General features: G+C 36.5%; 1 protein-coding gene across 1 annotated transcript in view; it reads left to right on the forward strand.

The window, feature by feature from the left end:
- Nucleotides 1–236: 236 nt before the first annotated feature.
- LOC127424991 (collagen alpha-1(IX) chain-like) overlaps nucleotides 237–14,731 on the forward strand; it is a 48,481-nt gene continuing 33,986 nt past the window's right edge. Inside the window, exons 1-3 of the mRNA XM_051670560.1 lie at nucleotides 237–258; nucleotides 3,740–3,893; nucleotides 10,970–11,052. Coding sequence (XP_051526520.1) covers nucleotides 237–258; nucleotides 3,740–3,893; nucleotides 10,970–11,052 — 259 coding nt within the window. The remainder of the gene's footprint in view (nucleotides 259–3,739; nucleotides 3,894–10,969; nucleotides 11,053–14,731) is intronic.

Below are 14,731 nucleotides of genomic sequence, written 5' to 3' on the forward strand. Positions count from 1 at the left end.
CGCATAAAAGTATATATCATGACTTACTCAATCTGTCAACTTTATAAAATACATCCTTTGTGTGAGCATGTAGATATTTTGCGGTCATCCGTAGTGTCCACTCTCAAACTGGCCGGGAACTTCAATGCAAAAGTAATCTTCCGTCAATGCAAATGTTTCTTTAAGGGAAAGTGTTATTCACAAAACAAACTCCAGCCGCTCGGTGGAGCCAACACAAAAAGAAAAAAGAAACCAAAATGACGCCCAGATTCCTCAAAAGTACAGCGAGTCGACCCACTCACATGAGAAACACCCAATGATCCTCACCCATTGATTCTATAAAAGACATTGTCTGATTGGGACATGTAAATACTTTGCGACCATCCTTCATTTCTATTCTCAGTTTGGCCGGAAACATCGAGCAAAAGTGATCTTTCACTGATGTAAGAGTTTCTTACATTCCTTGAACCGATCGCGTTTCTCTCTTGTTGAACTCACAAAGTCCAGAAACAAGAAAATATTATGTTATTTCAAGAAACTTCCCTTTGCTCCTCACCTGGCACAACACAAGATCTTTATCGGATGATCTCAGAAATTTGGCCAGGATTGATTGGGGCCTTTCTCCCTCAGCAAATCTGTGAGCTGGGACTCTGTGAGCTCACTCGATTTCCAGTTTATGGCCTGTTATGTCGAGCAGACTCGGAAAAAGTTCATCTAGGAATTTCACCATATCTCTGCCCTCCTAATGCTCAGGAATTCCAACAATTCGAACGTTATTCCTGCGGCTTCTATTCTCAAGATCTTCAAGCTTTTCAAGAAGATGTTCCAAATCAACTTTGGTCGCGGGCGGATTAGCCGTTAATTCCCTCTCCGAAGACTCCAGACAATCGACCTGTCGGGGCTTTCATCCTGAACACGTAAATATCTTTTAATATCTCCAGAGCCCGAGGATTTTGACTTCTTTGCCATGTTTTGCCTCAAAGAGCAAATGTGTAACTGGGTGTATCACATTTCACCAGATTATAACGTGAAAATAATTAAATATTTAGCAAAGTGCGCAGAGCTTGTCGCTCACACATCTGCTTCTTGCATGGCGTCACGTGACCTCTGTCCAACGTATTATTAAAACCTGAAAGGATAGTGGTGTACCGTCAGCTTCATGGAAGAAATGTGGTTGGAAAAAATCTTGAATGATCTTGATCACTAAAACACTTGGTGAAGTCTATGTTTAAGACTATGTTTAATAATGAAAGTAAGAGCATTTCCACATGCACAATGTGACGAGAACTTACAGGATTGGGACTAAACAGCTGTCTGGCCACAAGAAAGTCACTTGTTAGTGAGGCTAATCGGAAAAAAAAACTTCAGTTTGCTAGGGAGCATAAAGATTGGACTGTGGAGCGATGGAAAAAGGTCATGTGGGTTGATGAGTCCAGATTTACCCTATTCCAAAGCGATGGGTGCGTCAGGGTAAGAAGGGAGGTGCATGAAGCAATGCACCCATCATGCATAGTGCCCACTGTACAAGCATCTGGAGGCAGTGTTATGATCTGGGGTTGCTTCAGTTGTTCAGGTCTAGGCTCAGTAACATTATAAAATGAAATCAGCTGACTACCTGAATGTACTGAATGACCAGGTTATCCCAACAATGGATTTTTTCTTCACTGACGGCACAGGCATATTCCAGGATGACAATGCCAAGATTCGTCGAGCTCAAATTGTGAAAGAGTGGTTCAGGGAGCATGAGGAATCATTTTCACACATAAACTGGCCACCACAGAGTCCTGACCTTAACCACACTTTACGGAGTGGTTCGACTCTCCTGTCATCAATACAAGATCTCAGTCAAAAATTAATGCAATTTTGGATGGAAATAAATGTTGTGACGTTGCATAAGGTTGTCAACAAAAACAATGCCATGATAAATGCCCATCCATTGACATATTAGAGTATGTGATTTTTTTTTTTTTTTTTTTTGGGCCAGGCAGGTGGTGCATTCAACTTTTTATTCTCCTTAAATAAATTAATAGTTTTTTGCAAAAATAAAATAAAATAAAAAATAAATAAAAAATCAAATCATGTGCATTCAATTTAAATGAACATTCCAGTCATATCATTAGCCTAATAAAAGCTGTTTTATTTTTCATGGAGCTGGGATGCTGGCCAGCCGAATATTACTAATGATATCTCTGTAACCCACCTATTATTGGAGTCTTTTGCTCAAATTATACGTTAATCAGGGCTGACTGCACAAAAATGTACTGCAACTGTAAGAACAACTTAAATTCTGGTTTGTTCCTCATACAAAACTGTCATATGGCTTCAGAAGACTTGATACAATATAGCACACAAGTCATATGTCATTTTAGAGCTTCCCAAACAGTGGCTGGTATATTCTTCAGAAATCATCCTTTTGAGTGCCATGGTAGAAAGAAGGTCATTTGGATTTGGAATGACATGAGGGTGAGTAACAAAATTATGACAAAATTTTCATTTTGGACTGAACAGTTTGTTTCAAAGTTAAATTTGTGTACATTATTTAATGCCTGTCAACAGCATTTAACCCATTGTGTGTGTGTGTGTGTGTGTGTGTGTGTGTGTGTTCGGGGGGGGGGAATTAAATTTTCACACTCTCACCAGTTTATTTAATTTGTCTACTAACAATGTCCAAAAGTGTATGTACATGCATCATCACTGAAGATTTATGTCATTTTTTTGAAAGTCATGAAAATTCCCACCATAATGTAATTTCCAGCACATCTCAGATTCTGTATTGTGTGAAATAGAATTCTGTGGTGAAAATGAAACATTTTTGGAATAAAATGTTCTTTGTCTTGATAAGGTTAATTTTATAGATAGCATTTTATGTATTCTAAATACACACAATAACATATTTTCAAAAATGTTGTATAATTTGGCAAAATAACAGCTTGATTGGAAGTGGCGCCCAATAAATGTGATAGGCTATTTACCTTGATTTTTCTTTGTTTTATTTAAAGATCACATATCTCATATTTCATCTCAAGCATGTTCTTTACTGACACTTTTGTTGACATGGTTCACAAGTACACTAACTTTTGAAAATACATTCTTAGGGGCAAAATTGTTTGGTGTAATGGAAATGACACCACAACTGTGGGAAAGGCATACTTTTTAAAACACAATAAATATTGTAATGGTTTATGTTTACTTCACTCTTTGTTTAGATTATCATAGTTTCAAATGTGTTATAATTAGCATTTTTATAATGGATTTTTCTTTTTAAAATCTTGGTCCGGGACATGGCTAAAACAATAAAATCTATACTCATAAATGTTTCTAAGCCAGTTTTAATGTGACCTTCATAAAACACAAATAAAAAAGTTATTTTAGTTTTAATAAAAATCAGTCCCTTGGACATAAAATTGCCCAAAGTTGAAGAAACACCCCGTGAAGTTTGATCTCCTTTATTATCTAAGTCTTGAGCATATGTTCAATATGTATTGCATGTAATATTTGGAAGTATATAACAGGGCCTCTCTGCAGTAGGGCTGCTCATTAGCAGAATTACCGCTGCTCAACATGTGTTATTAGCTCCTGTGCAAAAATGAAAAAAGGTGCTTGTAATGCCTGAGGCTCAACATCTCTCTTAAACATCAGTCATAAACCTATGCCACCGCCCCTCAGACCTCTACCAGCCAATAGGATGCCAGGAACAAAGCCAGGTTGCCCTTGCAAAAAACCCTTAATGTGTCCCAAACGTTTGGCATCTCCTGCACAGGTCTTCTTCAGTCAGAGAAGCACCTGGGTACTGCTGAGGACGAATTGGAGGGTGAAGACATCTCTGGACCAAAGGACAAAACTTCTCCATCTATTCAGGTTCTCGCATCCCCTTTGAGGGACAGAAACATGGCTCCTCACCTCAGCATAAGCAGGTAAGATCTGGTGACCATCATCAAATCTCACGAGACTTGGAACAGGTCTTGAAAACTCATTTTGTGCTCATTTTATCTTCTGTTTTCTGCTATCCAAGCTGGTTTAAGCTAGTTTAGCTGGTTGATCAGATAGTCTTACTGCTGGACCAGCTCAAAATACCCTCTAAAACCAGCAAAATAGACTAGCCTAACCAGCTCTGCCAGTCTGAGAGACCAGCTTAACCATCTTAATTTTTAAACTGGTTTAATTATTTTAATGCTCTTAGACACTAATACTTCATTTCTGAGGAGGAATGGTACAGTACAAAATTAAAATTCCTTTTCTATTCCCTGAGCTTTCTGTGTCTAATTTTACTCTGATAAACTAATTTCACCCTTAGTACACTTATTTACAACCTAAATTGTGCCTTGTCAGCATTTAGTGTTGTTCTGTTGGTCTTTTTACCCTTGGGTCTTGCATCAGTGCAGATTCTTGGAGTTATAGATTTAGGGGGAGTTCACTAAACTACTTTAGTATGCGCTATTTTTGCGCAACATCCTGCGTCTTATCCACAAACAGTACCAACCGCTGTCCAACTTAACCAAATGTGCTAGTATAGTGCTGCGCAGTGCAAATTTAAATGTAGTCATTGTCATTCTTTTTTGGGCAAACATGCCTCTTTTCTATCCAAAAGTGGCGTATATGATAGATTGTGTGACATTTTGCACTAGTTGTCAAAATCTGATTTGCCCCATTCACTTCCATTGTAAGTGCCTCACTGTAACGTGAAGATTTTTTAAAGAAAAGAAGGGACAAGTTAACACATCTACAACACAATTACATCACATGTGTTGTCAGTTGAGCTTAACTAATATTGAACCCAGAATATTCCTTCAAATTTGTTTGCACAAACTGTTACAGGGCAATGCCAGCATTCCTAGATAAAGTATGTATGGGAATATATTCATACTACACACCTGCATACCTAAGGAACATACTTTATTAACAGTCGAGAAGTAAGTTCTCAATCAAATGCAGTACAGTGATCTGCCCAAACTATTACTGGCACTAATTTGAGGCCATGTTTGTGCTGTTACCTGATTTGCATAATTCCTTCAGTAAATGAGGTGCTGCAACTATGCAGATAGCATGTATAAATAAACAACACTATCAGCAGAGGCTGTAGTTCAGATATACAGTGCGTCAGTAAACGGATGCCTCCCCCTGCCAACCTGTTAAATCAAACTGTACATAATTTCTTCTCTAAGCGCCTTTGTAATTATAGTTTAGATAAAAGTTGAGGAGGAACTTCCCTTAACATCTGGATGAGAGTTGGTTTTGTCAGGAAAACAGCAGTTGCCTAGCAAATAAAATGACATGTCCTAACACAAATTTTGATGATATTCCAAATATACAGTATACTGTAGTGCTTCACATATTTGGTCACACATTAGCTACTGTACCTGAATATGCCACAATGGTGATATTTCATAAACCTGTGGTGTACATTGATGGTACTTTTATATGTGCCATGATACTGAATGATTACCATATTAATTTACCTTGGTATTTACATGGGACTACAAGGTACTTCATGGTATATTCTAAAATAAAAACCAAAAAACATGGCATTACCATGGTACCATGTCCAAATAACCATGGTAAAACCATTGTACTTTTTTGTTCATTTCATCTATTGTATTGTCTTCCTTGAGGTCCAACTGATAATGTTATAAAGGGTTTTTTTTTTTTTTTTTTTTTGCACCAATGATCATTGTCCACTGTGTTTTTGGCCCTCTGTCTGAAACACTCGGTTTTGAGCACCTCCTTAAAACTTAACGTAAACGCCCACTGTTCTGACTGACTGACATCATGCAGCCCCTCAAATTCAGTGAACTCAATCGGAAGAGAATGAACCTTGACATTATAAAACAAAATTGCAGGTTTACACATAATGCACATCCAACATATTGCATCTGAATATATTAAACTGTTCATCTCAAGCACAATTTTTAACACTCAGCACCATAAACTATCAAACAGTCATGACATTTGAAATATTCATGAATGAAATGCTTTACTTAACATTTTTGAAGTGTTTTTAACTGCCCCATCCTTCAATAACAGTTCCTTTGCCAAGCTTGAATTGTATTATGACTGTTCACAAGCAATCCATGCTGACATGAGCCGAAAAAAAAAACAAACGCATCATAGTCCAAAGAATGGTGAAATCACACACACACGTACTGTAGACGCACTGAGGTGCACACCAAAATTGTCAAAGATGTCCATCCCACATCGTCAAAGAAGTCCTATGTTTATATACACCAATAATTAAAAATTGTGCAGATGGGCAAAATAACACGTCCACAAAACAACAAGAGGCAGCAGCTGAATGAAAGAGACTTGCTTCTCCCTTTCAGAGTTGTAACTTTACACCGCATCTTTTAAAAGCGGCGAGATACATGGGAGCAGTCAAAGAGTCTGTGTAATTCCTGTTTATATACAAAATAATTCAAAACAGTCCCTCAGGTGTTATGTTAGGAATAGTTAGCCACACAAGGCCTTGCTCTCTTGACTTGAACGGTGCGATACAAATGAGCAATGTGTCGTGACGTCACGAACAGACGGATTTCAAAACGAGACATTTCAGCAGGGTGGCAATTATAAATGCTCATGGGAGGAAGTTTTGAGTTCTAAAATGTACAGTTATGTAAAAATTTACATGTTTGTATAGTACAGTTCCCTCCTATATGTCTAAATATCAAGGAAAATTAGATTCTCCATTTCATGATCCCTTTACAGCTGTCAGATTTTGGTTTGTAAGTGTCTTGCCAGTTGCATTTGGGTAGATGACAATTAACATCTCATGTCTTTCCTGTCTCCTCTCTTAATATTTTCTTTAATACTACGTATCAGAATCAGAATCAGAATCAGAATCAGAATGAGCTTTAGTATGCTTACACACAAAAGGAATTTGTCATGGTGACAGAAGTTTCCAGTGCAAAGAGAATGCAACCATATGTACATAGAAACATATACATTTAAACATATATACATATAGTGACATTAAAAAAAAAAAAGATATAACAGATAAATAAAAAGAGAAATATACAATAGTGCAATAATGTTGTTCGAATATTTTATATACAGATATACAGTTATGTGCAGGTGATGTAATGTATTGAAGAAGAGGTAGGATATGTTTAAAAATATAAATGAAATATAGATATAAGCAGGAATGGATGGATTGAATATTACAAATGGTTGTGTTGACAAAAAGGAAAGTATTTATAATAACAGGCCTACATAATTTTGATGAATAAAATGGAAGTTTTACTATAGTAATATTGTAGTAACCATGTTTTTTTAGTGGAAACCATAGATTTTATGCAATTAACAACTGTGTTACTACAGTACTGTGGTGTTGTTTATATAGTAACCATGTTTAATTTTGTGCTTACTATTATTTTACTACAAAATACCATGGTGATACTATGGTTACTTTATAATATAATAATTTTATATAATGATAATTTTCTTTATTTATCACACATTATACATTTGCACATATACAGTGAAACTCTTCTTTTTCACATATCCCAGCTAGGCTGGGGTCAGAGTGCAGGGTCAGCCATGATACGGCACCCCTGGAGCAGATAGGGTCAAGGGCCTTGCTCAAGGGCCCAACAGTGGCATCTTGGCGGTGCTGGGGCTTGAACCCCCAACCTTCTGATCAGTAACCCAGAGCCTTAACCGCTGAGCCACCACTGCCCCTAAAACATGGTTCATTTTTGTAAAGGATGGTTAGGGTTAGGTTTAGGGGTATATACTCTATAAAAATGCACAGGGGTGCAAACAGCATCTACCATTATTTGTACCAGGGTTGGGGTGCAAATAATATTTGCCAATATCTTTGATGCAATGGCTTTTATAAAGTACTAATGATATTTCTATAACCAACTGCCAAAGAAACATGTTAATAACAGTAGATTTAAAGCAAAACATTATTTATGAGCCTTTTTATCTAGTGAGGACAGCTAAATATGTTCTCACAAGTCACTATATTAATGAGGATATTTTCGAAAATTTCACACACACACACCACATGCACACATGCACGCACGCACGCATGCACACACCACATGCACACACAGACACACCACACACACACACACACACACACATTGGTGCGGCTATCCTTATGAGGACTCTCCATAGACATAATGATGACCCTAACCTTTCCTAACCTAACCTTAACCTAACACTAATGATTTTTATACTGTGCAAACTATAGATTCTATCCCCTAACCCTACCCCTAAACCTAACCCTCACAAAAAACTTTCTGCATTTTTACATTTTCATACATCGTTTAGAATGTTTTTTAAGTGATTTGAATTAAGGGGACACTAGAAATGTCCTCATAAACCACATTTATAGCATAATACCCTTGTAATTACCAGTTTGTAACCTAAAAAAATGTCCTCGTAAACCACCCAAACCTGCCCACACATGCACGACACACACACACACACACACACACACACACACACACACACACACACACACTGCTCTGCCTCAATGTAACATCTGCCAATGAAAAATACAAACTGTTATCTTTTGTATAATAGAACAATTTCTCGCAAAGCAAAAGTGTTTGTCAAGGGGAGTAAGATTAAGCTTCGATAGAGAGAGAGGATCATTTTGACTCTTGCATTATGTCAGCAATTGTGCTAACAGGGTGCATGTAAGGACATAATTGCATTAAACACATTCAGCTTTGAAAAACTGACGTTAATCCTAACAGACTAGATTAAAGTAACAACACTGGATTCACGTCTTGTTTGTGTGGTTTTCCCCTCTAATCAGGCATTATACAGTATTTATATGAGTTATTCAAAAATAACATGTCAATAAATGTCAGATTTTAGGTTAAAATATATATTTATGTCCAAAATGATCACACAAGAAATCTGCATATTAGTTCAGAATTTGTTTTCTGCCAGATTCGGATCTGATGTGCCGAATGTTAATGTTGAACAAAAAACATGACAAAACCTTCCATTGGGGGACATTCGGGAACATCCTCAATTGGAAAATAATCATAATGCAAATACAGCTTTGCTTTTTGTTTTTTTATTCTTAAAATGCAAAGTTATTTTAGGGGTGGAGTTAAGGTTCATCTATAGGAGGTGACCAATGGCAGTAGGACGTTTTCTTTAAAGTTTGCACTGGCAAGCTGTTTCAAAGCACTGCATCGAACTCAAAAACACCTTCATTTTGGCCAGATTTAATTTGAAATAACATGATACCCGTTTGTTCTTCGATTTCATTGGAAATATATTGGCCCCCTAAAGTCATAACAGTCTGAAGGTCTGTGCCGAGTTTGGTAGGTGTAGCTTGAAAGCTCTTAATATGTTTAGTATTTGTTCATGTTAAAATGTAGACCAGTGTGAGCTTTAAATAAAAACAATAGAAGTCCATGGTATGCCCCCATTTATATAACCAAGTAAAGTGCTGTGTGCATGTGGACATGTGGAGGTACATATTGTGTGACAGATTGTCACTGACCCGAGAGAATGAAACATTCATCATTACTGTGGCAGAACGTCTTCCTGTCACCTTCTTGTTCCTCCCTAACCAATTTAAAATAACATAACACACACACACACGCACACATACACGCTGACTGTAATTAGTCTTCTCTGCTGTCACATCTGAATATATTTTAACTCTGAGACTCCGTGAGACACATCAGCACTGCCCTGGACCATCAACTATATCCCTGTTTTAAACCCAGACCCATAACCACTGTAAACATTGATGGGGGTAGGGATGGGAATTGTAATGAATTTAACGATTTCAGTTCCGATTCCGATAATGGGAATTATGTTGTGACTAAACAAAATCCAAAATAAATCAAAACTGCGTTATATTTTAGCATCTTCAATGTAGTCACCCTTTGCCTAGAATTTGCAGACATGTACTCTTGACATTTTCTCAACCAACTTCTTGAGGTATCACCCTGGGATGATTTTTAAACAGTATTGAAGGAGTTCCCATCTATGTTGGGCACTTATTGGCTGCTTTTCTTTATTATTTGGTCCAAGTCATCAATTTCAAAAACTTTTTTTATTTAAATTAAATGTTCGTTTTATAATTAAATAAATTAATATGGTGGCACAATTATATTTTTGTCTACAAAACATTTCAAACATTTAAGCATACGCCTTCAGATCAAAAGATTTTTAAGATCATTAGAAACTTTTCAGTCAATTATTTCAAAACTTTTGACCGGTAGTGTAGTTATAAAAGAACTGGCTAATATGAGTCATTCAACAGAACCGGGTTATAAGAGTCATTTGTTCGGGAATCGGACTGCACTGGTCACGCTGTGTGTTTAGTTCTGTAGATTCAAAAGAACCCGCTCATAAGAGTAATTTGTTCAGGGATCGGACTTCATGTGTCACACTCTATGTTTTGCAATGTAGATTCAAAAGAACTGGCTCATAAGAGTCATTTGTTCGGGAATCAGACTGCACTGGTCACACTGTATGGTTCATAATGTAGATTTAAAAGAACCGGCTCATAAGAGTCATTCAACAGAACCGGCTTGTAAGAGTCATTTGTTCGGGAATCAGACTACATGGGACGCGCAGTATGTTTTGTGATGTAGATTCAAAAGAACCGGCTCATAAGAGTAATTTGTTCGGGAATCAGACTACACTGGTCGAAGTGTATGTTTCGCGCTGTAGATTCAAAAGAACCGGCTCACTAGATTCAGCCGTTTGGGAATCAGACTACACAGAAACAAAAGTCATGAAAATCAAACTGTTTCGGTATTGTTAAAAATATGGAACCAATTTGGAACAATAACCGGTTCTTGGTTCCCAAGCACACGTCCCCATAAAATTCAAAATGGTCCATAGCTGTTTTTTTAATGGCAGATTTTTAAACTTTTATATTTGGTTCCCCCCTAATCTTAAATATTGGTTATTTATACATACTATCATAAACCTCAGAAGTTGTATGTAAGAACTTTATTTCTAAGATGCTGAATATATTTTGTGATCTTTATATTTTTCTTTCTATCAGGAGTCGGATGTGGCAGCGGGTGTTGCCAGGGTGTTTAGCACATACACTTCTCTTTGTGCTGCTGTATGCACCAGCTCTCGCTCGTGAGTATCTTTTCTGATATATCTTCTAAAATAAAGCACAATTCTTGATTTTATCCTGTGATAAAGCACAAACCACTTTTATAATGCAGGTTTAATAATGATTTTAACTTTTTCTGCTGATACGTTTTAGCTCATAATGTATCTTTGATGAAAGGAATCAGGGAAATAAAAAGAGAAAAAAAAGATAGTTCACCCAAAAATGAAAATCCCATCATCCTTTAGGCAGATTGACAGCTGCAGTCACCATTTACTTTCATTTCATCTTTTTTCCATACAATAAAAGTAAATGGTACAGTAACTAAGGTTGTCATTCTACCTAACATCTCCTTTTGTGTTCCATGGAAGTCAAACACGTTCTCTTAAGGGTGTACTATCCCTTTAATTTTCTTGATCAAGGTCAGAGTGATAGGTATAATAGGTCATTGATCAACCTTTGAACCTGCAGCCTTTTGGTTATCACCTCAGATGTTATCACTAAATAGGGAGCAAGGGAGCATCCTATAACTCTCTGTGCAGCTAAATGCATTCAATCCTAAAATCAGAACAAAAGTTCAGTTTCAGGCTGCAGATGATGTTTGGACCACTCAACATGTTTGGCAGACATGGGACAATGATTTTTATAATGCTACATTCTATTTTAACATGGTTGGCAATGATTGGATGATGCTGGACATTATTTGAATAATAATTATTTATTCAGCTTTACAGAAAATCAGCTGTAATGTCTGTAACGTCTGAAAAACATGAATAACCAGCACTCCTGGAAACATAATAAACAATTTGATATAGCTTGGAATTATTTAAAATGTACTTAGTAATGCAGTCCACATATGAGGACATACATTTTTTTTTTTTTTTGCTTGTTTATTAGGTGCTACTAGTTACAAATCAAAAAGGGAAATAGAAAATGCACACAGCAACTTCCATTTTATTTTCTTCTTTGTGGCAGTTTCCCCAGAGGTGACGATTTTATTCTCTTAAACACATGGGATGGAAACATTGTTTTTTTTTTTTTCGCAAACAGTTTTTGCGATATTCTGATTTTGTGCATGAATTAAATTAGCAACTTAGATGGAAATATAAACTAAGTCTGGGTATGGTCAACCACCTCACGATATGTATCACAATACATATGTCACGATTCTATATATCGCATTGCATCACACAATCATAATTGGATTGTGATTGAAATTGCAGCAAACTCGCAAGAGAAACCCTGTCCTTGAGAGAAAGAATGAACTTGCTGTTTCAGTTTCGATCTCTCCCGCCTCAGAAGCATCTCTTACCACACACACACACAAAAAAAAAAAAAAAGTCGGTCTCAAAGTTTATGCTTATTTAGTCGACCTGCCTCTTCATTATAGAAATGTTGGACATGATACAAATACACAAATAGATGAACAAAAATTATCGATACAGGGGTCTAAAGTATCGATAAAGTATTGTGATAAAAAGTACCATAATACCTTGATATGCGACTGTATTGCCGCAGCCCTAATTTGAACCCATTTTACAGGTGTAAACGTTTGACATCAGTGTGTGGTCCTGATCAGCCCTTCAACATTAAAGCACCGTGTTACCGTAAACATTTCTGTGGGCACGTATAAACATGTGCATACGTGACTGCATGCCAGCAAATTCACAAAGGCTGTAGCTTCAGTCTCGGCTTAGTCCCTCATTTGCGCTAATGGGTGGTTTTAAAATGACACAAGAGGAGATGAGGGTTTAAAATGCTCTCACACGGATTTACACCCTGGGATAAACAGCACTGGTAAAACACCAGGAAATGCCTTTATTTACCCTGGTACCTATTTTTTATGGCTGTTTATTTCAGGCTTTCAAAAACATTCCAGATGTTGTCTATCGTTCACACTGTACCTGTGTAAAGTGCTGCGTCAGAGATTGAAGTCTCCCTCTCACTACCCCCCGGCTATAATTTTATGACTTTTAGCTCTCTCATTGTAAGTGTGGCAGTTTTGGTCTCTATTAACTCAGAGTCAAACCTCACTTTTCTGTCAGTACCGTGGTATCAGAAGGTTATACAGTGGTACTTTCATATATATATATGATATGAGAGAGAGAGAGAGAGAGAGAGAGAGAGAGAGAGAGAGAGAGAGAGTTTTAGGCTCTTGTGAAAAATGTTGCATAGTGAGGATGGCTTCAAAAATAATGCCATAAATAGTTATAATTTATCATCATACAAACTAAGTTCAGTAAACATAAAAAAAAAAGCTAAACCAATATTTGGTGTGACAACCTTTGCCTTCAAAACAACACCAATTTTCTTGCTTTTTATTGGTTGTTGGCAGATAGGATGTTCCAAGCTTCTTAGAGAATTTGCCACAGTTCTTCTATCTATTTAGTCTGTCTCAGTTGCTTCTGTGTCTTTATGTAATCTCAGACTGACTCAATGTTCAGTAGGGGGTTTCGTGGGGGCAATGCCATCTTTTGCAGGGCTCCCTGTTCTTCTTTTCTATTCTATTCTGTTTGCAAAGGGAATGTTTGGGAGTCTAAAATGTGTATTTCCTATTGACACAATAAAGCTGAAGACATACATGTGAAACATCTTATGTGCCTGAGACTTTGGCAGGGTACTTTATATACAGTATACTGTATATGCAGTACACTATGGTATAAATTATTACCTGTATAATCACTATATACTATTTAGGTATTGGAGAGAATACTATTGTATTACGTGATCAGAAACAACAAAATTATCTTGATACATGTCCAGAAAAATTACAAGAACAAGTATTTATTTTGTTATTTTTTTTATAACTTTGTATAGCTAAAAATTAAAAAGCTAAAAAAATAAATAAAATACATACAGCATGTAAAAATAAAACTGTTAAATAAACACTGGTTTTTATGTTTGATTAATGTGCATTGTCCCTGACAAATAAATTATTTTATTTCTTTTAAATCATTGCGCAGTGCAATGAAATTAGGCTGAACAGATTTTTTTTTAGCTGAAAAGCTTTTTCTTTTATCAGTACAAAACAATAATAATAATAATAATAATAATTTTCTAAACATAGTTAAACTGAACGCATCATGCAGTGACAAACATTTCAAACATATTGCTGTAGTACGCTATTGTTGTCACATTACCTCGTTACGTGCTTGTTTAATTCAGCAACTGACCAGTTATCATATAGTGTACAGTTTAAATACAGTTCTATACAGTGTATTGTAGAAATAGTATGAGTAGTATGGTAGTAAGCCATTTTGAAAATCCTCAGACACCTTTTTTGATTATTGAAGTGCATCAGAAATTTAAATGGTAATCTGTACAGAAGAAACAGGGGTAAGACTCTCCATCAGTGTTAAAGGTCTCATGTCTGTGGGAGGAAGCTGTCCAAATGATGGATGGAGTGTCTGTCACATTTGTTTTCTCATCATCTGATTACATTAGATTAATAAAAATCAGCACAGATTACTGTATCTGTCAGTCTGTCCTTCTGCAGTCTGTGCTGCAGCCCCACACAGAAAAACATGTAACACTTAAATCCATAATTCTTGAAACTCCTGCAGTAATTATTGCAAATCTATCACTTCTAGTGCTTGACACAGTGTGCTTGGACTGTAAATGAGGTTGGTGCTGATTATGATGCCTTCTTGTGGTGAAAAATTATTTACTGGGTGAACATGTCCGAGTTATATTTCATCCTCAAAA

This window comes from Myxocyprinus asiaticus, chromosome 34 (assembly GCF_019703515.2).
Source record: "Myxocyprinus asiaticus isolate MX2 ecotype Aquarium Trade chromosome 34, UBuf_Myxa_2, whole genome shotgun sequence".
In the NCBI taxonomy this organism is placed as follows: domain Eukaryota; kingdom Metazoa; phylum Chordata; class Actinopteri; order Cypriniformes; family Catostomidae; genus Myxocyprinus; species Myxocyprinus asiaticus.